Here is a 24,091-nt window from a genome sequence, read left to right as displayed (position 1 = left end):
TCTGATTTTTATAAAGTGTGCTGCTGAACAACATACCCACTGAGGTAGAGCTGATATGTGGTGATGGTCAGTGTTGTTGACATGTGGGATCATACTGACTTTATTAATTGGTTTAATCTTTTTGTTTAACAAGCTTTGAGGAGCTTGCTCGTCACTGGAATTATTTAAAACTAAATCTAATGTCCTATCCCAATCTTTAGAAAAATTGTGTTAGAATAAATTCCAGACACTTTCATCCTTCAAACCTTCTGTGATTACTTAACAATTTTTGATTGGTATTTTTATTCCCGAGCAACAAGTCTTTATACTTGATCTTTTCTACTATAAAACACAATGACAGCAAAATGTAATCATTGTTAAACTTTCCATATTGGTTTCAGTTTTTAATTTGTTGACCATCCTTAAATTATTTCCATATAAGACTAAGAATAAAATCTCACACCCCCACAGATTCAACAAGGTGATATTTCATTTTCACAAATTGAGGAACTTTCCTGCTTGATACAACTGCAGTGTTAATTGTACATTTATACAGTGAGCACATTAAGATGAGCATATGATTAAAAACTACAGTACAAAGCGGATTAACTGCATTAATCTGAAGAAGGAAAGTGTTACACCATATTTAACGCCTAATAATACCCAACATGTTGCCTATAATTTCTCTTTAGTGTACATGTCAGGAGTACATTTATGCCAAGTTTTATACACAACTACACAAAACATGGTGCCATTCAATCTTTATGACTGAATGAGCTGCAGGTATTTGGCAATTACCAAAAAAAAGGCACCTCAAAAGGTCCTCCAGAGAAGTGTTTCCTTTTTTTGACAAGGAAACACCTTATTTTATACAATGTTACCCTGACATTGCATAAGGAGACACACGCACACACACACACACACAAGCCACACAGATTTGAGCAACAACTCTGCATAAAGTAAAACACCATCCGGTCACGAAAACTTTTCATGGCATGGAATCACAAAATGTTCATAAAATAAACCCAAACATTACAAGTGTCCTTAATGAGCATCAGCCACACTACACGCTGGATATTTGACAGTCTTAAACCCTTCTCTAATGAATATACACAAAGAGGAGTTTTAGAACTTTAAAAAGGTCCTAGACATTAAACATTTCAAGAGGCGTTGAAGTACAAAACGCCCGAGATGGGGATGAAATAATAAATAAAATTACTTCAGCTTGGGCCAAATGTAAAGAAAGAAAAAAATCAAAACATTATAGAGATGGAGCATCTACTGTGATTCAAACCTTAACACTGATTGTAGAGAGACAAAGACTGTAAAGTATGGACAATTCACATTTTAGTTCTGCTCAAAAATAGGAGAACTAGAAACTTTATATCGTCATGAAATGTAATTTAAGGGTAAGGGACTGATTTCAGAGACCACACATTAAGAAAGCAATAAAATAAAATAAAATAAAATTCAAGACCTTTAACACAAGGGCTTATCTGGATAAAACAGGGAATGTGAAAATACTATTAAATATATATATATATTTTCAAATAATTGCTCAATTTACAATTAAAAAAAATATATATAGGCAAAGTAAAAGCCAGTCTGAAGTAATGCACTGAAAATGAATTTATTTTACCATTTGGAAAGAATTGAATGTATACACACTATAAGACATTAGCATTGAAACCTGGTCATCACTCATGATCAATGCATTTTCCACTATTAAAAAGACAAGAAAATGTAAACCATTTTCCCCACACTAGAGCCCATCATTGAAATGTTCACTTTTAAGGCTAATTGAACGCAAAGCCACTTAAAGTAAGGCACAATGGAGATTTTATGTCTTAACCTTTACTTTGCGCTGTGTACTTTCTAAACCCGGTGGATGCCAGGCCTTAAGTGGACTGTTTTAGACCACGGAAGAAAAAGCAAACCCTCTTACAGTGCAGTTTAATGTGGTGCAGTCTGGGAAATCAGTCCCTCTAACCCATCTGAGCAAGAAAAAAAAAAAGAAAGAACATCATATTCTCTCTATCCTTGAACTCTAGAACTGCTGTGTCGGCTGTGTGTGAGCTCCAGGCTGAGAGAGAGACAGAGAAATAAGAGAGGACGAAAACGAGGAAAAGGTGGTCCAGAAGTGCCTAATCAGTCTGATTCATCACATCACCTCACAGCAAGAGTTCTGCTTCCGAGCCTGACAGGGACACAATCCAGACATGTGCAAGGTTAGTGTATTATCTAAATAGAATATCCATGACAAAAGTCAATGACTTATAATTCATCACAATGTTAAGCACCAAGCTTAATGTTCATTATACCACAGCATTACTGAAATTTTCTAATCTGATTGGTCAGCCCCTGCTGTTTTTCAGGTCAAGGATCCCTTGAGACATGGGGCAGGGACCCCCGATACAAAATGTGTAAAAAATAGCGACTGATGTTATTAGAAACCAATCATATTGCGCTAGTTATATTACGTTAAGACAATTAGAACTGTATAACATGCATTATTGTCTGTATATTTTCATATCTTTCACGCATCATATTTGTTTTGCAATTAAAATCAATGTAATAAAGTTGTTCACAGCTGTCATTCATTTATCAATTTGTAGTTTCATACATTTCCCTTTAACTATCAGCATACATTTAATTTAACATTTAAATTTACTGTCAGGTGGAAAATCAGCTTTAAGTTTAACAGAACTTTAATGTAATAATTATAATATTTTTTTTATGTAATATTTTATCTTTGATGTTTTTGCCAATGTTTTTTAACAAAATAAATGATTTGGTGATTCAATATTATTCAGCGGACCCCCTGCAGGACCACAGTAGACCACCTAGGGGTTGCAGAACACCAGTTGAAGACCTTTGTTTTAGAATATACTACAACAGCGCGACTCAACGAAGGTTTCAGCTACAAGGTTCAGATTATAGAGACGCTTGTGGGCGCATGACTAATTAGGTCAGAAACAAACTCATCTTCCACAACATTAAATCTTATAAGAAACTGTTAAAGTGTAATGTGGTAGTCATTAATGAATTGAACACTGTGACATTGCAGAATCTCCAATTTCACCCCATGTGGATTATGTTTGTAGAACAGCAATATCTGTTGGTTGTTATTCCTCACATAAACTAGGAAGAACACTAACGCTAGTTAGTTCTACTAACCGTTTTATAAAAGGCTTTTGATTGGTTTCCCAAGTGCTCCGATTTCTGTACCAAGTCATCCAGCTTTTCTCCTCTTTCCAGAAGTGACTCCATTGTGTTGTGCTGCAGAGGACAACAGAAAATCATTAGATAAGTGAAATTGTTTATAAGATAAATGATGTAGGACTGCAAAAATGCTCGAGTGAACATGTAATCAATTACTGCAGTGATGCTGTTGTCACCAATATCGCTTACATTTGATCAGACATTTTCTTTTTGCCAGCAGAGAGATAATTACAGAGGATGACACAAGGATGGTCTGTTATTTAAAATTTAAGATGATTATCTGATAGTATCTACTCTACTGAAGAAGCAGGCCAGAGTTATTGGGCATGGCTTGAAAACTAAAACCACTTCAACAGGAACCAGCATTCAGATGAACACATTACAGCACCGATCTCACGATCAAATATTCAATACACTCTTTTAATAATTTATTATTCTCATGTGATGACATTTACTTACCAGAATAATTTTGGTTTCATCCAGTTCAGCTTGCACTTTGCTCATGGCATCGGCTTCACGCGGATTCTGTGGAAAAAATTAACAGATTTATGAACGATTGGTTCTTTTGGTTTTGAAGAAAAAAAAAAAACCCAAGTCAGCAATTACTGTCAACATTTTATGTTCTGTCAGCGGTAAGTTTAGAAATAACAGTTTAGTGGCCTCAATACATCAATTATTTTGCAAGTGGGGTTTTAATCACAGTCTTTTTCTTCTTTCGGCTTCTCCCATTAGGGGTCGCCCCAGCGGATCATCGTCTCAAATTTCTCTTTCGTCATCCGCATATTTGATTTGGCACGTTTTACACTGAATCGCCTTCCTAACAAAACCTCCCCATTTATCCAGACTTGGGACCGGCACTAAGAGTGCACTGGCTTGTGGAACCCTAACAGCTGGGTTGTTTTAATCACAGTATGTTAATTAAATATAATCTGTACTGAGAAGGTCTGTGGAATGTGTTACATTAAAAAAGGGAATTTTATTAGATATTTTTACTTAAACTATGATGTCATTTTCTTTTGATATTTTTACCTAACACAAATTTAATGTGTTGTGTGTGAAATGTCTTCAGAGTCGTAGCTGGTAGATTTTCACCCACATCTTAAAAAACTTGGGACAGGGTCATGTTTACCACTGTGTAGCTCATTTAACAATAGCCTGTATATGTCTGGGAGCTGAGATTTTGAAAGAAAAGTTGTCCCATTTTCTTTTGATAGAGGCTTCTAGCTGCTCAACAGTCCTGGATCTATTTTTTGTCATATTTTCTCATTTCAAGATGCGCCTAATGTTTTCAATTGGTGAAAGGTTTGGAGTGCAGGTAGGCCAGTTCAGCACCTCAACTCCTCTAGTACGAAGCCATGCTGCTGTAATAGATGCCGATTAACTTTGTCTTGCTGACATGGGCCTTCCCTGAAAACGATGCTGTCTGAATGGGAGCATTTGATGCTCCCATTCTTCTTCTTCTTCTTTCGGCTGCTCCCATTAGGGGTCGCCACAGCGGATCATCCGTCTCCATACCACCGTGTCCTCTACATCTGCCTCTTTTACACCAACTACCTGCATGTCTTCCCTCACCACATCCATGAACCTCCTTCTTGGCCTTCCTCTTTTCCTCCTACCTGGTGGCTCCATCCTCAGCATTCTTCTACCAATATAATTCATGTCCCTCCTCTGCACATGTCCAAACCATCTCAATCTCGCCTCCCTCACCTTGTCACCAAAACATCCTACATGCGCTGTCCCTCTAATAAACTCATTTCTAATCTTATCCATCCTCGTCACTCCCAACGAAAACCTCAACATCTTCAGCTCTGCTACCTCCAGCTCCACCTCCTGTCTTTTACTCAATTCCACTGTCTCTAATCCATACAACATCGCAGGTCTCACCACAGTCCTATAAACTTTCCCTTTCATTTGTGCAGATACCCTACTATCACAAATCACTCCTGTCACTCTTCTCCACCCACTCCACCCTGCCTGCACTCTTTTCTTCACTTCTCTAACACACTCTCCATTACTTTGCACTGTTGACCCCAGGTACCTGAATTCCTCCACCTTCTGAAGCTCTTCTCCCTGCAACCGCACCACTCCAATGCCCTCCCTCTCATTCACACACACATGTATTCTGTCTTACTCCTACTGAGTTTCATTCCCCTTCTCTCCAGCGCATATCTCCAGCTCTCCAGGCTCTTCTCAACCTGCTCCCTACTCTCACAACAAATCACAATATCATCCATAAACATCATAGTCCAGGAGACTCCTGTCTGACCTCGTCCGTCAACCTGTCCATCACCACTGCAAACAGAAAAGGGCTCAGGGCCGATCCTTGATGCAGTCCAACCTTCACCCTAAACCAGTCTGTCGTACCTACTGCACACTTAACTGCCGTCACACTGTCCTCATACATGTCCTGCACCACCCTCACATACTTCTCTGACACACCTGACTTCCTCATACAATACCACAACTCCTCTCTTGGCACCCTGTCGTAGGCTTTCTCTAAATCCACAAATACACAATGCAATTCCTTCTGTCCTTCTCTATACTTCTCCATCAACAAGCATTTGATGCTCCCATTATTAACAATTAAATTTTAACTATAAATCCATCTGACCACAAACCAAATTTTTAACTTCGTCTCAGTCCATTTTAAATGAGCTTTGGTGCAGAGAAGATGGTGGCATTTCTGGATCATGTTCACATATGGCTTATTCTTTGCATAATAAGAGCTTTTACCTGCATTCTTGGATGAAACTAAGGACACATAACATTCACAGAATTATTTCTAAAGGTGTTTCTAAGCCCATGCAGTGATTTTCATAAGGGAATTATGTCTGAATGTTTTCTTGTATTTTTAATAATTTTTTTTATGCAGCAATCACAGCCAAAGATCACAGTCATCCAATGTTGATTTTTGCCCTTGTCCCTTGTGCACAGTTGATATGTACTGTAGAATAGATATTACAATTTACATTATACTAGCGCTATAATACATACACTATAATTGTATTGCAATCGCGATGTCAGCTTGTGCAACGGCAAACTTTGCGATTTAATTAAATAAATAAGTGCATGTGTGTACACATACATTATGAGAACAGTTAAGATTTTACACGCTGATAACAAAACAAAAAAATACCATATAGCTTCAGTTTAGGCAGTGCACGTGTGTGGTCACGTGACTTTCTTTTCATCTTTTATTTTTCATTCACTTTTCCCCTCCTCTTTCCTTTCCTCGTACTCACGCCAGGACACACACACACATTAGCGGTTACGAACATCTTTCCTCAATGCCAACATGTAACCTGTGCACACTCGTGGATTGGCGCATGATTGGCATCCTCCGCTTTTCTACGCACATCCCCATGCTGTGTAAACAGGGCCGTTTCTAGCCTTTTGGAACTCTGGGCAAGTTCCCTATTGTCACCCCCTCCCCCGTGGCTCTGCCCTCCCACCGCAAAGCTCCACTCCCACACCATACAAATCATTAGCAATCTTCAACTAAAATATGGTTTAAACAGAATAATAATGGTTGCAAAATTGCCTGGATTAAAGTATGTAATCATATACTGTATCTTAAATACAGCAGAAGCAATGCAGTCCCTGTTTTTTTGGACAAAATGTTCAAATATCTTATTTTGTAAAAGTGGATGTTTTTATTTATTGTTTTATTTAATTCAGCTGTACCTTGGAGAAATTTTGTTTACATTAATGAAAAAAGTTTTCATTTTGTAAAAAATTTTTCATTTTGAAAACCTTTATAGTTTTACAAATACACATTTCAGCAATTTTTTGGAATTGGGGTTATAGGTGCTTTAAAGGAGAATGCATGAATGTATGTATGTATGTATGTAATTTTCACACAATACTATAATAATATAATACTATACTAATAAATAGTATGTATTAAAATATATTGCAGTATAAATTTAAAGCAAACGAGTATGCATCTCACCTGATACTTGGCCAGGTAGCTGTCTAAAGCAGTGTACTGAACTGTAGCTGGTGAGCCTGAGGGCCAGTCTATGCTGTTCACTTGCCGACTGAACTCTTCCAAAACCTTCAACAGAAGTGAACCAAATTAAATATTGATATATTAGCTGGACCAAAGTAGACTAGATTTTAGAGTGTGCTCATGGAGATTTGTGCTCATTCAGACTCAAGGGCATTAGTAATTTCAGGTACTAATGTAGGGTGGTAGAGGGTTGGGGTGCAGTCAGCGTTCCATTTTATCCCAAGGGTGGTAAATAATGTTAAAGTCACAGCTGTATAGCAGGACACTTAAGATCTTATGCTCAAACCTTTGTAAACAATATCTTCATGGATTTTGCACAATTTGATTCTACCGTATCCAAAAATCTCCTTTATAAAATTATTAACAGTTTGTGAAAAAAACATATATGGCTGGAAAAGTCAGTAATTACAATACTTTGTCCAGATTCTGTTAAACAACCTGAGCTCCTTTAGCACACTATATAAGATAAATCCTCGCAGTAGTTTATTCTACAGTGTTCTGAAAAGCAGTTTGAGAAGTCACTCACTACAAAAAGAAACGTCTTTTTAAACTTTGTACTGATTTGCAGTGATAAACCCAAACCATGGCAGCAAATAAATACATCCCATAAAACAGTCACTGTTCTTTCCCTTAAATTGAATTTCTATGAAGTACACAAAGCACTGTCATTCCTGCAAGGTGACTTTGCAGGCTGTGGGATTTATAATATACTCATTGCAGTTTGTTCAAACAGCCAACAAACATGGATGCTTTCACCTAATTGTTTTTAAAAGTCTTATGGAGACAGACTGCAAAAACCTGACACTGCTGATTTAAACATTCCAGGATGTCAGGCATTTAATGTCTGGCATTCATCAATTACACTTCAAGAAAGTTAGAAAATTGCTAATCATATAAACCCACCTTATCGAGCAAAGTAAAGCACACTCTGGAGGGGTACTCATTATCTGCAATCACTACTCCGCTGAGACAGTCATTTCGGACGTACACATGACACAAGTATTCTGTGGAAAAGAAAAAAGTGAGAAAGACATTGTCTATGGCACACATCTAGAGGGTATTTTTGCACATAAAAGTGAGCAAGTAAAGAAAGCAGCCATTGGAAAAGAATAGACAATGGTGTAACTTAGGAGACCATGTACAAGAAATGTACTGTTATTACTCCAAATTTATTTATTCTATATACCAGCACGCCTTGATTGTGTTTTGAACCCCTGATGTCAGGACTTCTGTTACAGAAAATTATTTGGCACACTGCCATAAGTCTGCAGTAACACTTCTCCAGACGGCCCACTATTACTGCAATAGCATTAATCATTTAAGCATGTTAATGGTGAACACAATTTAATTAAGACAAACATGATTTAATCTGCTAGATATAATTGGAAGCTGGATTATTATTATTTTTATTTTTTTTTTATAAAACTTGAACACTAAGGAATCAAACTGTACCATTTTGCTGTGCTTAATTCAACTGCACATCCTTTTCAAAACCATCCAGCTCTCAAAGATGCACTTTAGATGCTAATCACATCAGCATGTCCTGAGTAGGAAATCATTGCCTTCAATCTAAATAGAAATCACTTCTGAATAAAGGAATCAATAAAATAAAAATCTCCATCAGGCAAATCACAGAGAAACCAGCAGATTAAGCAATAGAAGCAGGTCAGAATCAGAGCTTGATGCACATCAGCTGGTTAGATTGTTCTTCTAATTACTGTGAACCTCTGTTGACTCATTCAACATGTTTTCCAGCCACAGTAAAAGTAATCACTGGGTCAGAATGACAACATCTTCCTGCACAAATATCAATGTTGTGCTTCAGCGAACCTTCACTAACCTTGTTCTTTGACGGACGCACGGCTTCCTAATGAGGAGCGCTCGACTATCAGGCTGCTGGTGAATGTCATGAATTCTTGTACACTGAAAGACAGGATTTAGGCACACAATTCAAGATAAGTATTTACATTGATCCGAACCACAGGTGGTCCGATAACGTGACAAATTTCTTTCACCTAATTATAATCACTTGAGCCAAACGGTGTTAAGAGTTGAAACAGTGCTGTATAAACAAAGAACGGGACTCCAAATTTAACCACTAATACATTATTAACTCATTTTATTGGAACAGAAGTCAGTCTTCCTTTTTTAACTATTATTCTTATGTGTCACAAATCAAAACAACTTCTACTTCTTTACTTCTCATAGTCCCAGCGGTTCTGTGCACCAGGCCTTTTATAGTTATGTGTCCGTCACCATGACCACATGCAAATGAGCTGTGTCTGGAATGCACTATGGTTAAAAAATATGATAAATATGTTGAGGATGCTGCATTATACATTATTGTCAATGTAGCTAATGAACATAACCATATAATGCATTCAAATGTTCAGTTAAAACAAAGCAAATTAGTTTGTATTAAAATGGAGTAAATGCAGTATTCATGGTATTTTGAGTATCAGGACCTGCATGTGTACATAGTGCAAGTCTCCCATGTGTGTGGTGTATCCAGTCTGCAAAGTCATCAAAGGGAAAAATGAACTCGTTATGCCTGATGGGAAAAGAGGAGGTCATGTTGTTACCTGGATCTCTGAAAAAAACTAAATGAAGACAAATCATAGGCTGCTTTAAGAAGATTGGCCTTGTTTGATCCTTTGTACACCACACACAAACTGTAGAGCTTCATGGTTCTTATTAAGGTTGGGTTATCAGCAGACCTGGAAAACACACACAGATAATAATCACCTTGACAGCCAGAAACTCTTTCGTATCATGTGCCATTCAACTGAAACTGAGTAATGATTAGATTTACACTACAGCCATCATCGTATTAAACAAGTTTATTATACAGAATTATATCAGTGACAGTGTTGTAGGTTTACATATTTTCAAACCTAAAAAACACTTCACTTTCTGTGCCACTCACTTCACGCAAGCTCGTTTTCTCAAGAAAAGATTAGCGTATAACTAGCATTAGTAGCATACCGAGTGTGTTATATGTTTCTACCCGTATTCTGACAAATTCCAACATTTGGGTAGGCTCCCTCTATCCAGCCTCTTTCGCTCTGATTGGCTAACAGATCGCGGTCAGGCTCCCAATTGGACACTGTCAATTCTAATTTTAGCCAATTAGGTCTCAGAAGGCGGGGTTTGTCTTAATACTGGTAGACGTGTCACTTAAATATTTTACAGCGTTAGCAAGCTAGCAAAAGAAAAAAGTAACCCAAGGTAAAATTATTCATTATTTCAATTTAAAGAGATACAGACCAGGCTTTAGAAACACTGTGTTTGCGGTGACATTTTCAAATCTTACCTGTAAGGTTTGTTCTGGGGAAAATGAACGCTAGCAAGATGAGGCTAATTCCACCCAGACTCCAAGAACTTAGGAAGCGACTAGCTCCAGAGGCTAGCCGGGTTGCTAAGTTTCTTAATCCTGGCTTTTAAAACATTACAACGACTGCTTCACTAAAAAGTCAGAATCATTATTTTAATTAAACTAAAACACGAAATGAATCGATTATTCGAGTGTCACAGAAGCGCTACAGATAATAGCCGTGTAATCAGCAGAGTCTCGTTACTGAAACTTGGCCTCTAACTGGCTGACAGTCTGCGCTTAGGAAGAAGGCTGTGATACAAACAGCTTCATAGTTCCTATATTAGTGCACTACGAAGGAAACATAAACTCAAGAGCGTCACACCCTATGTAGTGCACTAGATATGAAATTAGAAGTCATTTGAGGGACCAGCGACTGGAAAAAAGTACGACAGCACTGAGAGGATTACAGTGTAAATTTAATGCCATTTAATCTGAATATCTCCAAAGCAGACTTTTACAAACTTTTCTATTATTAGAAACAAATATAACTTAGATTTTAGGCTTGTAATTTAAATGTGTCCAAAATCCTGTTTATTAAAACCATGGAGTTGATGATGGTGATGATGATGATGACCATTATCCCAAAACTTTCCATTACAGAACACCTCCAAGCTTACATAATTTATTTATAATTTTTCAGTTTATTTGTATTTAAGTTTATGGTTTGGAATAAATCTGTTCACTTTGAATGATTGGTTAAATAAGATTTTATCTATGTTTAACTTAATTACCAATACATTTAATAATGTTGAGTTGTGATTTCCACAACTTTAAATGAATAAATATGAATATAGATTATACATGTCAAACTCAAGGCCCCCGGGCCACTTCTGGCTCTTGGAACCATTATATCCAGCCCAAGGGTAATATATTTCTATTATAACTGGCAAAGTTTGACACTTTGGGCACTGTACAGTTTCTACAGACCATTTCTGAAATATCTCCCGTCTCTGCCAATCTCTGCTTGAAGGAGCCGCATGTTTGGAAGTACATATTATCATGAGGAACTTTTCACTGTTTCTCTTAAAATGAGAAAAAGTACACACACAATCGTCTCACTGAGTCACAAATTCACTCTATCCTTTGAGTTGCCCCAGCACAGAACCTAACCCCAAACATTAATGACCTGACAGCCATTAAACAATCCCAAGCAACTTACTCAGGTCAGTGTGCATAAGAGCAAAATGTACTGTTGTACTGCTGCCTGTCTTGTTGTTGATTAAACGTAGACAGAGTTCGGCCCTCTACTTAGACCCAGTATTTCATTTCGGTCCCATCTATGATTGAATTTCACACCAATGTTGTAGATGAATTAAGCAGCCCAGTAATGCATTCCAATAATCTTCTATTTTCTTTATTTATTGAATAACACTGTAGACCATAATGTAATCCAGGCATTTTTATTATAAAAACGTGACAATATAAAAAAAGAGTGCACTTCTGTAAGTTGAACACAAGGTAGACTTAGATTTATATAGGATTTGTTAAATCTGATAAGAACAATATCCAAAAAATGTTGACGCACTCTGTTCCACAGAGTGAATGTCCATAGAAAATAAAGGTATAAGCTGCAGTACTGCTGAGGTGGGATCTATCATGTGCTCAATAATCATCTATTTTATACTCAAAGGTGTAGTCTCGTGTTGGTTCCGTCTCCGGGAGCTCGAACTCCAAAGTATCTGCGGTGTCTGTGTTGTCTGTTACAAACCACGAGTCGAACCATGAGTCAGTGGTCTCCGTCATCAGCTCTGTGGTGCTGGTGGGAAATGGAGTGGTTGTTGTGGTGGTGGTGGTTGTTGTGGTGGAGGTCGGCACTACAGTAGTGGTCATCTTGCCTCTCAGCCTCTGCATACGCAGCCTGCGCAGACGCAACATACGCAGACGTCGTAGACGCTCACTGCCTCCCCCAACAGGCAGGTTAGTTTTATTTGGATCAGCATTGCTTGTGCTTCCAGTCTGGGTCCTTGTGACCACACGGACTGGTTTGTTCTTACTCTGAGACATGATCTCTCTAATTCGGGCCCAGTTAGACTTGGTTAACGCAAAGCTGCATCGTGACGCACCTGCCTCGTAGCCTACCATGCACAAGCGAGTCTGCGATGTGTAACCTTCAGCTCTTGCAGTCACACGATACTCGCCTGGGTTTAGAAGGCGCCAGTAATCACCAGTGGAAGCTTGATTGAGGAAAAACACAAAATATAAAAAAATATAGAACTTCCAATCCCAATCCAAGAGTATACCTATACTGCCTGTGTTTTTATTTAGTTTTCTGTGCTTGAGAAAGAAATATTACAGAATGTGCCAAAATGATACCCCAGGACAAAGAATAGGAACTACTCAAATACCCTATGCAGAAAAAGACATTCATATATAGCATGTGTTACCTGTTTTGACGTCATGTCTAATGCCCTCCACTGATATTGTAGCATTTGCAATAGCATTTCCATCAGTGTCCTTTACCACACCTTTGATGCCACGGTGAACCTAGTTGACAAGATTAAAGATGACACGACAGCTCATATATGCTCTCAAGGCTTCTTAACTACGACACATCTTCCTGCGAAAAGTTCTTACCTGCTCGATGAAAGCAAGCAAAGCTTCGCGGTTTCTCTCCCACTCCAAAGGCAGCTCACTTTCATGCGGAAACTTGTCGCATCCCAGGAAGATGGATATTTCAAAGCAGTTCGTGTGAAGGTAACTGAAATCATTCATGCCTATGGGAGTGCAGATTAAATGATGTGCAATCTAAAGCAATATATAACAGAATATAAACAGAAAAGTCATGAGTACAGCATATTATTTCTCACTCACTGCCTACAACAGGTTTCCAGCTTGCCCGATTAATGATACCCTGGCCACCAGTGATATCATCACTGTGGCATAAGCTGTGCTGAGTCTCTGTCATAGTGAGGTGGCTGTGGGCGTAGGTCATGGCCAGCCAGCGGAACATGTTCTCGTCTGGTGTCTCGCGTAGAGCACCTTCGTTTTGCCTCTGTATCCGGGCCCATGTCTCTGCGTTCATGTTGTAGTTCGGATGCCCACCTGTGCCAGTGACCTGGGGTGGATGCTGCATGTCAAATGGGTATGTCACAAGATTCTCACCTCCCTGCAGGTTTGCTCCCAGGACAAAGGGTGTTCGTTGCATCCAGGAGATGATGGCTTTTGTCTCTGTAGCCACCTGCAAACATATTGTGATGTGGTGATGGATCCCGTGTAATGCTTCCAACAATAACCATTATTTACAGGAGTGTATATCGTGACAATTGTTATAATCTAAGACTAATAATAAAGAGACAGAAACATGTGGCATAATTTAACAAATAAAAATGCATTAACACTGATATGCTGAAGATGATTTATGGAAGTGATCACAGATGTTCTACAACATAAAATAACAACTTTAAGTCATAATGCACTGATGTACAAAATAGGACGTGTTGTTCCTGGAATATTTTGAACCGGCCGCATTTAAAGCTACTCTGTTTTTAAACCTGTAAAATGTAGTTTGAAGATTATTACAAATAATGAATGATATGAATACAATAATTGTATAATACATACAGTAATCGTTACATTACTGCAGTAAATTATTGTACTGGTAAACTGTCAAACTAAAAATAAAGTCTAAGCCTGAGAAACCTCACATTATAATTATGAAATGCTTTGTTTTTGGTTACCGAGCCATTCAGGAAGTTGTCGGGTACGGGGATATGGTGGTTTGGTATAATTCGAGGAACCCAGCCCCTGTCTTCTGCACTCCACAAGATGCTATTAAGGTCAGGAAAGTTCTGGAAAATGTCGTAACCTTCCTGGGTCCAGTGCCCCAGCGCCCAGTTTCCCATTTCTGAGCCCTGATGCAAAATGATGATTGTTGAAACAAATGATTATTAAGATTTTTAACAGTGATAGTGTGGGTTAATAAAGTGTAAACCTGCAATACCATTTCATAAGCCAGCTCGTAAGCATCTGGGTTGAGTGAGGGCACTATATGGATGCGCACGCCCTCCACCAGGCGTCGCACTCGAGGGTTGTCATCATTGTACTCTTTGCAGAGGAACTGCATGAGCAGTAGAAGGAGCTCTCTGCCTAGAACTTCGTTCCCATGCAGACCTGCAGTGTAGCGAAATTCTGGCTCGCCTGAAACATAATACAGGACAATCGTTTAACATGCTTCCTAGTTTGTAATGGGTTGCTGTGTGTGTCTCTTCCTCTTTAGCAAATACACTGCCTGCCAAATGTTTGGAAACACCTAGTCTTTTGTCATTTTTGAGACACATGCATGTTCCTTTGGTTTATATGCAACAAACTATTTAATGATTTGATATACTGTACAAAATGTTTTCAGCTTTACACTCTCTCGGCATCCAGGCAGTTCCTTTCTTCAAACGTTTAGCTGATACTTTGCCGTGCCTCCTGTAAAATTTGCCAAATGTGTCCTACGCTAGTTGGATATATATTTCTGGCCTTCCATTTCACTTCATCCCAGAGCAGTTCAATAAGATTTATGTCATTGTCTTCTTGTATAGTGAAGTTGGTTCCAATTAGCAATAGTAAAGACAGAATTGCGTGGTGTTGAAGTATGGAATGGTAGTAATGTTGGTTCAGTATTCCGTTCACCCAGAATAAATCTGAAACCTTTCCTGCTCCAAAACAACCCCAAACTGTTAAATGTCAACCTCCATGTTTGATTGTGGATGTGAGGCAGGCATGTAACATCTTTTCTACTGTTCTCCGTTTTACATACGCTTTTCTTTTAGAAGCAAAAATGTCAAATTTGGACTTATTAGTCCACAGAACATTCTTTCAGTCACTCACTGTCCAATTGTTGTGTGCTTTTGTCTTGAAAAAACAAAGTTTGTTGCATATAAGCAAAAGGATCATGCTTGTGTCTCTAAAACAATAAAACAATAGGGGTTTTTAAACTTCACAGGCACTGTATGGTGTGTATTTCTTAAATAGTGTGTGTATTAATAAATGTAGTGTATTTATATATTAAAGATGACAAATGAAAGGCAATGGAAAATGTTACCGATTATTAAATCACCTGGTATCTAAAAGGATTACTCTGTCCACACCTACGAGGCCTTACTGAATGATTTCATGAGTTAAAAATGATATAAATGATTTTATGGCCTTCGTGTTTATTAAATCGCAAAACAGCTCACACCTATGAAAGATTTTATAATAGAAAGTGTTCACTACTTTTACTAAAACACTAATAAGGGGAATGATTTTTGTAAGAACCGTGTTCATTGCTCCAGTACAGTTCTAGAGACAGTATATATGTCAAAGTGAACTGAAGCTGTTATAGCACCTCATAGTGCACCAAAATACATTATTTCTTTTTTTTTTTTCCTTCAATTTGTCACCCATCTGTGTATAGACTGAATGTTTTGGACCTATCTCATGCTCTCCTGGGTTGTCCGAGATCTCCATTGCATACATCTTTAGCCCTTGAAAGCTCTTGCCAATGTTGTAGATTTTAGTGATTTTAGGGCACTCTTCATTTATCACTTTCATCATCTGCACAAAAGAGAGAGAACAATAGGAAGTTGGATGGCAGACAAGTGAAGAGTTAAAGATCAACAAGAGGCAAAGCAGAAGACTGCACATGTTCAAACAGGAGGTCTGCCCTTTAACTTTAACATGCTGGTACTTTGCATTATGAAAATGGGGCTCGTTGGCCTCACCTGCCTCATCTCCTTGTAGTTGTGATGTCTGTAATCCAAGTCATCAGTGGGAGTGACATCATTCTCTGTTGGGTAACTATCTATTCAAAACAAGTTTGTTTATGAGAAAGGTCCTTAAAAGCAGAATAAACAAAACAACAAAAAGCTTTTTTATTCTCTAGTTTTAAAGCTTACTTGGCAGGGGGCAGGCAAGCACCTCCAGCCTCATGCACAGACTGCCATTCCAGCTCTGGGGCAGGATTCGAATGTATCGTGCAACCACAGACTGTGAGAACTGTGTCTTCACTGGAGTGTCTTTGTCAACATTGCCGTAGAAAAGCTAGAGCATCAAATTCATAATGACTGAATAAAGCCTGGCTTATGTATTACACCCATGAATATAATCCGTTAATTAGTTAGTATATAATGTGCAGTAATATATTAATTGTTGTTAAAAATAATGAAAAGATCTGAATACCCATTCAGCATAGCCATCATGAAGCACTGTCCATTCACGAGAGTCATTACTGAAGGCCACAAAATATGATGAAACAAAGTCGTCGCTGCAAGGACAAATTTTGTTTGCTTAGAAACCTGGGTTGTACATATCTGAGCCAAATAAGATGACTCAAATATTCTAACACAAGTCCTTTTGAATGGGGACAAATGTACAAAGACTTTTAAAAATCAGTGTTTATTTACTTACTGTGTATCGGAGTCCCTGCCCTGAGTTATGATCCCGGTGTACTCCACCTCTCGCCTGCAATCCAGCTGAAACCAGTGTTCTTTCTCTTCAGTGTCTGCACACCAGGCCCCTCCGTAAACATCTTCCTCATTATTCGAGGCCTGGAACAGCAAACCAAAGTAGATCAAACGTTTAATATTGTTTAAACTGCTAAACATCTGAAGCACATAAATTCATTTTTGGTATTAGCATAAGCACATATTTAAATAACACAAAAAAAAAATGCTCTCAGCAGTACAGTCAAATTATAAAAAAGTGTGATTCAAAGTATTTGCCCTTAAAAAAGGCAAATCTGCACATTGTTCATTGTTCTTCTGTGGTTTCTGATGTCTAATATAAAATAAACACTATATTATTGATGTATTATTATTATCATTTCAGCACAGCTTCTGTAGTTAATAAAAGTATAAAAGAACCCAGGAAATATAAAACATGATGGGACATGCTGTTATAGACAATAATCAATAATAAAATAGATTGTGGAATCCCATATAAGAGCAGTGTTTTATTCCTTAGTTATAAGTTATAAGCAAATGTACAACCAATGCAATTGTTTACTTATTAATTTATAGCTACATGTTAGTCCCTAATTAGCTGCAGCTCTAAACAGTTGTTACTTCACCTTCACTTGAAGATAATAAGAATATTTAATAAACCACATCCCATACCCTTAGAATTTTCTACTTGAGATTTAAATGATTATAAACTTTGTAGTTGGAACGACTGTCTGTACTGGTGTTATAGAAAAAACACTGTGGTATTTGGAGACAATGGTTGACTTATAGATTGTCTAAAAAAGATCAAGGCAATTATAAAGGGGGAGCAATACTTTTATCAGAGCAAACTACAGTATTGCCATCAGCACCTGCATATTCAAACGGCCTCTCTGGGCTGCAAATCCAAGATTGGATGTAGAGGACGACGAAATTTGGTCATCATCCACACGATGGGATTCCATGCCCAATGGAGGACAATCTGCAATGAGACAAATCTCTTTTCAGTAAAACCTTTTTTACTGCATTATCCATAACAGACCAAAAACCTGTTTTTAATAAGTGTGCATTTTTTTTAACAAAGCAACAACAAAAAAAAAGGATTAAATGTGTGCACAGTGGTTACGCTATGTGTTGTCCTGCAATTATTTTTTGTCTTGTGCCTGAATGAGCAACAGAGCCTTGACTAAACCCCAACTACACATCTAAGGCATACTTTTTGCTCTTGGTCATAAAAGCCCTGTCACTGTATTGTGCAGGATGAGAATGAGTGATGACTCCGACTAACTGATTCCACCCCAGAATGAGAGAGGCCTTTTGGGAGGAGAAACTCATTTGAACTAAGAACAGGATGGAGTGCGAGCCAACAGAAACGATGGCTCATTCTTTTAAACACCCTACACTGGGACTCACTCAGGGACTGCAGGCCTTGCTCCAGCTGGACATGAAACAGACTGCGGGGGAAGTAAACTAATAGCATTTAAAAATAAAAGCAAATTTAACTAGTATATTTGTGGACATAAATTCTGCATTTCATGCACTCTTGGTTTATTGGTGGCACTGTTCAAACTGTACATATTACATAACCAGTGTGTTTTGCAAAGACTTACTTTTGGGTTCGACATAAACAGGAGTTTGCTTTCTTCTCTCTTCTTCCTCCTCCTCCCATTTTTTCCTGAGTTTTTCAGCTGTTTTAGGAGAAAAATTTGGAGTTTAGTATTTAAAGTAAGTTTAAAGTGTATTAGTTCTAAAATAAAATAAAAAACAAGGAGGTAATAGTTAAAGTCTTAGGTTAAATAAGTACTTGCAGTGTTTAAGTAACATGCACTTGGTACAAAAAACCCCACCATTTATAACAGAGAACATTGCTCATTTCTTACATCACACCACACAGACCACCATGAAGAAAAAATGAGGTCTGAAATGTTATTGCAAAAGAGATACAGAAAAATATTTATACCCTTCTCCTCCTTCTCTTTCCGCTGTTTCTCCATCTCCTCCTCCAGCTTCTTTGCTGCCACTGATTACAGAGATAAAGAGAGAGAGACAAAGAGAGAGAGAGAGAGAGAGAGAGAGAGAGAGAGAGAAGGCAAAACTGAAACAAACATATTACATATACAATTATGCTTTGACTCTTTAAATGCAATATTTTATTCACACAATAAAAAGTAAAGTAAATGGTGTCAACATACAGTCAGAATAATCGAACTCTTCATACCAGGGGGGTACAAATGGTGTGGCTGTAGTCTCCTCTACACACACACACACACACACACACACACACACACAAAATGACCAAAATTACATACAGCTCTTAAAATACACATATTGTCTAATCACATACATTTCTGTGGCTATATAAGTGTAATTATATCTAAATTTTTATTTTTTGAGGGGTTTATGGGTCTTCCTCCATCTCAGCCCACACATGCATCTTAGGACAATTATCTTTAAAATACCTGGAATGGGTAAATAGATGCTGGGGTCCTCTGTGATGGGGTTGGTCTCATTGATTTTAGGCAGGAGATCCAACTCTGTAACTTCATCTATAAGGAAAATATATGAAGATTTAAAAGGTTCTAGTCTGTTCCAGGTCCTCATTTACTTAATCCTGCTTTACATTCACACACACACACACACACACACACACACACACACACACACACACACACACATATATATATATATATATATATATATATATATATATATATATATATATATATATATATATATATATAACATATAGAACAAGAACATCAATATGTCATAAAGTGTTAGACTTACATACATGTCTTTTGTGGAACATTTGAATTTTGTTTCAAATTCAAACTTCACAAAACAGCAAAAGATTTTAAATAAATGCTTAAATGCAGCCATGTTTAAGGTCTGAAATTAATGGGTAGACGCATATTTTAGACATTTGTGCAAGTTCATCATCAACAAAAATACACTAAATGGTATGAAGAAGCGAGTCTGGGATGGATTTCTTTTGAGCCCAGACTGTAGATTCATGCACCTTATCAGTGACTGTTAATTAAAATAAATTTCCCAGTAACTTTGATCTCTATTTGGACCAGTCTTTTTCAGTCCACTTTGCTGACACATCTGTAACCCATCATCAGTAAATGAGAAGGTGTGGGTGTAATGAAAATGAACAAGATGGATATTTACTCAACTGTTTTTACCCCCATGCAGACTACGCACACAGAAGCCAATTAAAGTACAATTTACACAATGTAAGTTTCAATGAAAGGGTTAGAACTTTTCTGTTTATGGTATTGGGAATTAGAAGAAAACACAGCATAAAGCCAGTAACATATCAAATCTGCACAATTCTGCCTTATGTGACAGACTTGGCAAATACCTACATTTGTCCAATCCAAGCTCGGTGTGAAATTTTTCCTCCTCCTCTTCCTTTGACAGCTTTTCTTCATACTTTGGGGTGGCCTTGACGACTTTGGGTTTCTTGGTTGGTTTGGGAGGTTTGGGTTTCTTGGTTGGTTTTGGTGGTTTGGGCTTTTTGGTTGGTTTTGGTGGTTTGGGCTTTTTAGTTGGTTTAGGCTTCTTTGTTGGTTTCGGAGGCTTGGGAGCCTTGGTGGGCTTGGGGGCTTTTGGTTTCTTTGCTTTGGCTTCCTTCTCTGCTGCTTTCTTTGCCTTATCTTATGCAGAAGAAAAGGAAATAACACTACAGTAAAAACTGTATCACCAAATCAAAAAGAAATGAAGCACAACCTAGCTTGCACAGAGAAGCCTATTATTAAAAGTGTGTTAAAAGTTATACAAATTATATAAAAGCTCTATTTTTCTTGACATCCAACCAAGTAAGAGAAGTTAACCACATACCATATACACTTTTCATGTAGTCTTATGCAAGAAAAGTAGTTTAGACATTGTATATAGATAACACTTCTTTACTTGCTAGCTGCTCATAGTTGCAGTGCAGAACTAAGGACTTAAGGAAAAACTGTACACCTGCTCATTCACACAGCTATTTGACCTGCAGCAGAGCAATTTCATAAAATCATGCAGATACAGGTCAAATAGCTTCAGTTAATGTTGGCACAACACAAAACATCATCATGGGGTAAAAGTGTGATTACTTTGATTTTAATCTTGGCATGATTGCTTGTGACAAGTGAGCTGGTTTAAATATTTCAGAACCTGTTGTGGAAACAGAGTTAACAAAAGCTTTCAATTGAGAATGGCTGTGCTGGTTTAAGCAGACAGGAAGGCTACTGTAACTTAACTAACCACACTTTACAATAAAGGCAAAATGTAAAGTAACCTCAGAATGCAAAACACATTGACCCTTGAGGCTACAGCAGTTCAGGACCACATTGGTTTCCACTCCTGTCAGCCAAAAACAGGAATCTGAAGCTAGAGTGGGTACAGACTCAGCAAACATTTTTCCAGTCTTCAACTGTCCAGTTTAAACTGCCCAGGGTACAGTTGTTCCTGTCTTACTGCCATCAAAACACAATGGTGTTGAATGAAATCCAGGCCACAAATATAAATCTCATGCTTGTTTCCAAATAAACAAGTAAAAAAAATTCCTCTTTTCTAATATTGCTGACCCATGACAATCTACTATGCATTTTTGTGTACTTTATTTTGTGTCTTTCTCATCCTAAAGAATTTACAGTTAAGGATTTTAAGACAGATAGCTATGACCCTAATCCAAACAAAACTTTAGGCATGTTTCTTTTCCTGACATCACTTTTCTTTTTTTTTTTTAAAGCAAAATAGAGTTTAGGAGGCATGCTTGGAAGGGGGGAATTACAGCTATGTTTTACTTGGCCATGCTGCCATCTGTGATTGCCATCTTCTCCCTTACTTATGCCTGTAATCTCTTTTCCATTCACTTCTCTCACAGCAAAATACAGTATATATTGTTTTAGTCGACTGAATGATTTAAGTTTGTTGACTGCCTTGCATAAAAGGAAGAAAATTCATGCCAGATCTGTCAATGTGACAAAAAACAGTGAAAGTGATCTCAAGTTAATTGAATTATGGTTTGACAAAGAACTTCCCTTATAACCTTAAACATATGCACATGCTTTACCACTGTATAGTCTTCTTGATATAATTTACCTGCTAGGAGCTCTTCAGGTGACTTTTTACTGCTCGGCTTCTCATTTTTCCCCTCCACATCTGCACTGGGCTCGTCCAACTGAGTGTCTTCTGACTGTAATTCTTTTCTCTGCTCATTATCAGCAGCTGATTGCCTTCTGAGACCTTTGGTGGGCTTCCCAGGCCTGATGATGCCGGATGCTTCCACGTCGTGAAAGCATGATAAAGTCAAGCAGAGCGCAAACAAGGTAAGACTGAGCATAACCTTCAACCTCTGCATCTTCTTTCAAGATTCCCCTTGTGCAGTGAAATGGAGAATAAAGGATGGTGGAGATTCCGATTTGCTGTCACAGAAGAATGTTGCCAAGGCACCAAAGCGTTTTATTTTGCTATAAAACAAGCAGGGTGCTGTTTAAAAACGGCCTTCCTACTTTAAAGGCAACACACTAATCTGAACCAGAGGAAGAATCAACGAGGCCGACAGTGAAATCAGATGTAGAGTTTGCTTGCTTTCTGGTCCTGAACAATTCCTCCAGCCGAATTCCTCCGACAGCCCCCTCTGAGTGAGTGGTGGGAAGTCTTAAGGAAAAAAGGATCGCCGTCTGAGGAGGGCTTGAAGAAGGGGGAGGGTGTATGGTTTGAGAAAAAAAACTACAAATAATTTTGAAAGTCTTGTATTACATGGATTTCATAAAATATTGATTACAGTTCTTATACTGTTGTTTCAACTTGAATGATGTGCATTTTCTTAGCTAAACCATCTCTAGTGTGTGAACATATAAGAAATTGTTTGTTTTTATTAAATAAGAATTAGTCGTTTGTTTCCATGTTGGGTATATTTTTTTTCACTATCCTCCCCCACTGACTATAGTGTCTTTAATTCCATGGAATCTTTTTGCTTAAAGAAAACCTCATGCAGTTAAAATTCCCGCAGAACCCAACAGAGAGGAATAGGCCTAGTTATTTGCAGAAAAATGGTGCAGAGACAAATAACTGCATTAACCAGTGTATATTCCCAGTCAGTCTGGAAACCCAAACTAGAAATCAGACAGCTGTGATCTTTTTAGCTGGGCAGGATATTAAATTCTACTACTTCTCAGTAGCTTGGGGGTCAAGCCAAATGGTGTCATTGTAGGTGTAATATGTATGTATGTATGTATGTAATATGTAGTATGTGCAGTAATGAAGGAACACATTCATGCTATGTCTCTTTTGATAAGAATGACTAGTTTGGTCTAGAAAGTATAAGCCGTATTCTTGACTTCATATCATTCTTTGTATTTTTACATATTGTAATTGTTGGTGGTTGCATACTATATACTCTATATGCTACAGTATATACGACATTTCACTTTAGTTGAATCACTCCAGACAATTCCAGATGCTCATCTGGTTTGGTTAAATAGAGCACACAGTCATTCTAATAAAAAGCTGCTTTAAAACACCACGTGACATGCAAATCACATGTATAGCAGATAGGACGTTAGAATCCCAGCCAGATTCTTTTATAATGGTCCAATGTTTAAGGACATTATTAATCCTTCGTGCTTCTTTAATCACAGTGGTTTCCAGCGAAGAACGCAGCTGGAGTGTGTCACTATTTTTTTTTTATTCATTTGGCAAAATACCTTATGCAATTCAAGATAGAGCTAGTAATCCTGTCTGCTGAGATAACACCATTCCCATGATTCTCTGCTTTTAATTTAGTTGGCAAAAATTTGCAGTTTTCTAATTGGCCCAAACTTGTTTCACCATGACAATGCCCCTGGGCACAAAATGAGGTCTGTGAGGTGATTGTTTGGCAAAGTTGGAGTGAAAGAACTCAAGTAGTCTACACAGTCCCCTGACCTCAACCCTACTGAACTACTACTTTGAAATGAACTGGGACACTGACTGACCCCCAGGCCTTTTCACCCTACATCACTGCCAGATCTCACTAATCCACTAATCCCCACAGTCATACAATAAAACCATTGCAAAGCTGTTCCAGAAGAATGGAGAATTATAACAACAACAGGAGGA

General features: G+C 37.9%; 2 protein-coding genes across 3 annotated transcripts; both read right to left on the bottom strand.

The window, feature by feature from the left end:
* Positions 1 to 1,590: 1,590 nt before the first annotated feature.
* ykt6 (YKT6 v-SNARE homolog (S. cerevisiae)) lies at positions 1,591 to 10,840 on the bottom strand. 2 transcript variants are annotated; one of them, XM_046860888.1, is made up of 8 exons: positions 10,527 to 10,840; positions 9,796 to 9,930; positions 9,054 to 9,136; positions 8,117 to 8,217; positions 7,154 to 7,258; positions 3,661 to 3,726; positions 3,157 to 3,258; positions 1,591 to 2,176 (listed from the first exon to the last, which is right to left on the bottom strand). In XM_046860888.1, exons 2-8 carry the CDS (start codon positions 9,897 to 9,899, stop codon positions 2,141 to 2,143), a joined length of 597 nt encoding a protein of 198 aa, XP_046716844.1. In that variant the 5' UTR covers positions 9,900 to 9,930; positions 10,527 to 10,840; the 3' UTR covers positions 1,591 to 2,140. The 2 variants fall into 2 exon arrangements, with proteins under 2 accessions (XP_046716844.1, XP_046716845.1); XM_046860889.1 differs by lacking the exon at positions 10,527 to 10,840 and adding an exon at positions 10,140 to 10,241.
* A 1,133-nt stretch (positions 10,841 to 11,973) lies between these two features.
* On the bottom strand, positions 11,974 to 22,631 carry aebp1a (AE binding protein 1a). The gene is made up of 18 exons (XM_046861879.1): positions 22,091 to 22,631; positions 20,368 to 20,658; positions 19,456 to 19,542; positions 19,189 to 19,248; positions 18,957 to 19,016; positions 18,607 to 18,684; positions 17,869 to 17,978; positions 16,965 to 17,104; positions 16,737 to 16,821; positions 16,454 to 16,598; positions 16,280 to 16,359; positions 15,989 to 16,112; positions 14,530 to 14,726; positions 14,267 to 14,440; positions 13,401 to 13,767; positions 13,164 to 13,303; positions 12,974 to 13,073; positions 11,974 to 12,763 (listed from the first exon to the last, which is right to left on the bottom strand). Exons 1-18 carry the CDS (start codon positions 22,347 to 22,349, stop codon positions 12,192 to 12,194), a joined length of 3,069 nt encoding a protein of 1,022 aa, XP_046717835.1. The 5' UTR covers positions 22,350 to 22,631; the 3' UTR covers positions 11,974 to 12,191.
* Positions 22,632 to 24,091: the final 1,460 nt, after the last annotated feature.

This window comes from Silurus meridionalis, chromosome 11 (genome assembly GCF_014805685.1).
Source record: "Silurus meridionalis isolate SWU-2019-XX chromosome 11, ASM1480568v1, whole genome shotgun sequence".
Lineage (NCBI taxonomy): Eukaryota > Metazoa > Chordata > Actinopteri > Siluriformes > Siluridae > Silurus > Silurus meridionalis.
The sequence above is the reverse complement of the archived record's forward strand: the minus strand, read 5'-3'. Positions and strand labels throughout refer to the sequence as shown.